Source organism: Coccinella septempunctata, chromosome 8 (genome assembly GCF_907165205.1).
Source record: "Coccinella septempunctata chromosome 8, icCocSept1.1, whole genome shotgun sequence".
NCBI lineage: Eukaryota > Metazoa > Arthropoda > Insecta > Coleoptera > Coccinellidae > Coccinella > Coccinella septempunctata.
The window spans coordinates 4,407,737-4,410,668 of NC_058196.1; the positions used below are offsets into that span (position 1 = coordinate 4,407,737).

At 37.0% G+C, this 2,932-nt stretch overlaps 1 protein-coding gene across 1 annotated transcript; it reads right to left on the minus strand.

Annotated features, from left to right (window-relative positions):
* Positions 1 to 1,415: 1,415 nt before the first annotated feature.
* LOC123318223 lies at positions 1,416 to 2,636 on the minus strand. Its single transcript, XM_044904839.1, has one exon. It carries the CDS (start codon positions 2,634 to 2,636, stop codon positions 1,416 to 1,418), a length of 1,221 nt encoding a protein of 406 aa, XP_044760774.1.
* Positions 2,637 to 2,932: the final 296 nt, after the last annotated feature.

The following is a 2,932-nucleotide window of genomic DNA, read 5'->3' on the forward strand; positions in this document are numbered from 1 at the left end:
AATCAACAAAGTAAGTATTGTACAAATCTGAAGTAGTGATCCAAAAATTTTCATTCAAAATAGGTTTGGTGGTGTAAGGATCAGAAGTAAGCAGGAGAATGATACTCTGTCAGTTCGCCGACGTTTCGGAAATGTATTTTTCCATCTTCAGGGCTCTACAAAAGTTATGAGAAGACAATTTTGAACACCAAATAAATAAAAAATTTAAATAAAAGAGCAAACACGAGCTACATTATAAGTTGTTGACTAGAAAAATATCACAAGAAAAGATGGTGTGGTTAATATATCTATACAGTAACTTGAAAATATAAGGAACGTGTACACAGCCTGAAAAAGTTCTTTCTCTTTCTCTTCTATAAAAATTACATATTAAAAACAAAATATATGTTATACATAAACGTACATAGTACTTACAAACTAGACAAATGTATCCTCCCAAAATCACTCCATGAAATCTCAAATCCATTCTCCAATATTTAATGTTAAAATCATGTATAATTGATTGAAAAGCGGGGACGACAACAGTGCGACCGATACAACGATATGCCGACAGACGGAGGTGAAATTAAAGAAACAGCTGATCGGGAAATGAAACAAGGTAAAAAAGGTAAAAAGACATAGGCGTACCCACGCGTGTGATGTGCTGAGAAATCAAGAGTGAAATTGAGAGGGGTTTAGAAAATAAAAGTTGATCTCATTTCATCTTCCACCTCTTGTTAGTTGGTTCATTTTCATTTTCAATAGGGAGTAATAAAATCTGCTGAGTTGTTGAATATCAGATCTAGAGTTCACTGAGTCATGGACACTTATCTGCAGCATCTCATAAATCAATCGATTACTCAGGTATGACTCCCTATTTAGTATGCGGACGTCTTCAAAATTAAAGATATGTCCCGCGTTCACACAATGTTCGGCTAAAGCTGTTTTGGGGTTGGAAATCGGCAAACGAACAGATCTAATATGTTCTTGGATTCTGGACTTCAGATATCGGCCCGTCTGCCCTATATAAACTTGAGAACAGTTCAAACAGTCGATCTTGTAAACCACGTTGGAGTTCAGAAAGGTTGGTGTCGGGTTTTTGATGATACTGAAAAAGTGTCTACCTAAGGTGTTCGAACTCTTGAAGGACAACCTAACGTCCTCCTTTTTAATAATTTTTGAAAGTCTTTCTGAAAGGCCTTTGATGTAAATGAGTCTGTGGTAACTCGGAACTGCATTCGGAGGTTCCTTAGACGTAATGTCCTGGGGTGGGGGGAGTTTGGGGGGTTCCCTTAAAATTCTGTCAATGAGAGACGCCGGATAGCTATTGCCCAGTAAGATAGACCTGATTTTTTTAAGGTTTTTTTCGTGAAATCTGCAATCAGACAGGTTTAGGGCTCTGAACTTCAGATTTCGTATGATGTTTACTTTATGTATCATGGCATGATGGGATGGGAGTGAAAACCTATATATCTACCAGAGAAAGTAGGTTTCTGGTACCAATCGACATATAAAACATTTTCGTCCACACGCTCAACTCTCATGTCAAGAAAATTCAGAGCGTTATTTGATTCCAATTCTAAAGTGAATTGTAATTTAGGGTGGAAGGAGTTGAATGTGTCCAAAACGAGTTGTTCAGTGTTAACGGGTATAGCAATGAAAATGTCGTCAACGTAGCGTTTAAAAATGGGCACCCAGAAAGGTAATCGGGAAAGACAAGAATTCTGAAGTTTCACCATTACAATGTCACAGCAAATCTGTGAAACACAATTTCCCATTCCGAAACCAAAAATCTGATGATAAAATTGTCCGCTGAAACAGAAATAGCTGCTGGCTATCAAAAAGTTGTAAACCAACTTGAAAGTGTTGAAATCAAAATCGGGTGAGGGGTCGGAAACTACATTCCAACTTTCTTCAATGATCTGCAATGCTAAATCTGTAGGTGTGTTGGTATAGAGAGAAACGACATCAAGTGATACCAATATATAGTCAGGTGGTAGTTTGGTTCCATTTATCGAATTGAAAAAATCAAAGGAGTTCCGGACATAATGTTCATCTTTGACGAATATTGGCTTTAATAGATCGGCGACAAATTTTGACAACTGATAAATAGGGGAACCTACAAAGCTCAAGACCGGTCTCAACGGTATGCCAGTCTTGTGTATCTTGGGAAGAAAATACATCTTAGGGAAAATGCCGTTATTACAGGTTAATTTCTCCGCGACAGTTTCCGATATTAGGTCTTTGTTCAGCAGGATCTTGACGAATCTATTATTTTTGTTCTGGATGCGAACTGTGGGATCAGATTCCAACGTTTGATAGGTATGTGTATCATTGAGAAGTGCCGTACATTTTCCAAAATATTCATCTCTGCTCATAATTACAGTAACGTTCCCCTTGTCAGCCCTCAAGACAACTATGTGATCTTTATTGTTCGAGAGAAACGTCTGAGTATCCCTCATATCCCGATACAAGGAGGGACTGAAAGATTTAGAATATTGGTTTGAATTTAAAAAATTCGTAATAGTGTTAACAACTCTACCCCTAATCAAATCTCTATTCTCAAAGTCGTGTTTACCGATAACCCTCTCGCAGTCAACGATCACGTCCATCACAGGTATTGTTTTGGTGTAAGGAAGATTGAATTTATGACCCATGCTGAGAAAATATTGCCCATTATTGGGTATGGAGAGATCCGAAAAGTTCATAATCCATTTGTCGGTGGTAGTTTGAAGACAAGAAGGTACTCGCATATTCATCAAGTTATTAAACTTGACCATTTGTTTATTTCTAATCTGGTGAAATTTGAAACTATAAAACCTATTCTGTCTGGTCGAGAAAGAGAAGAACAAATCTTCCGGTATTTCATTTCTAAGTTTTGACTTTATAACGTCAATATTATGTTTAATCTGTCTTAATTTCCAATGGTAAAAACATATCTCAATATTAAGCA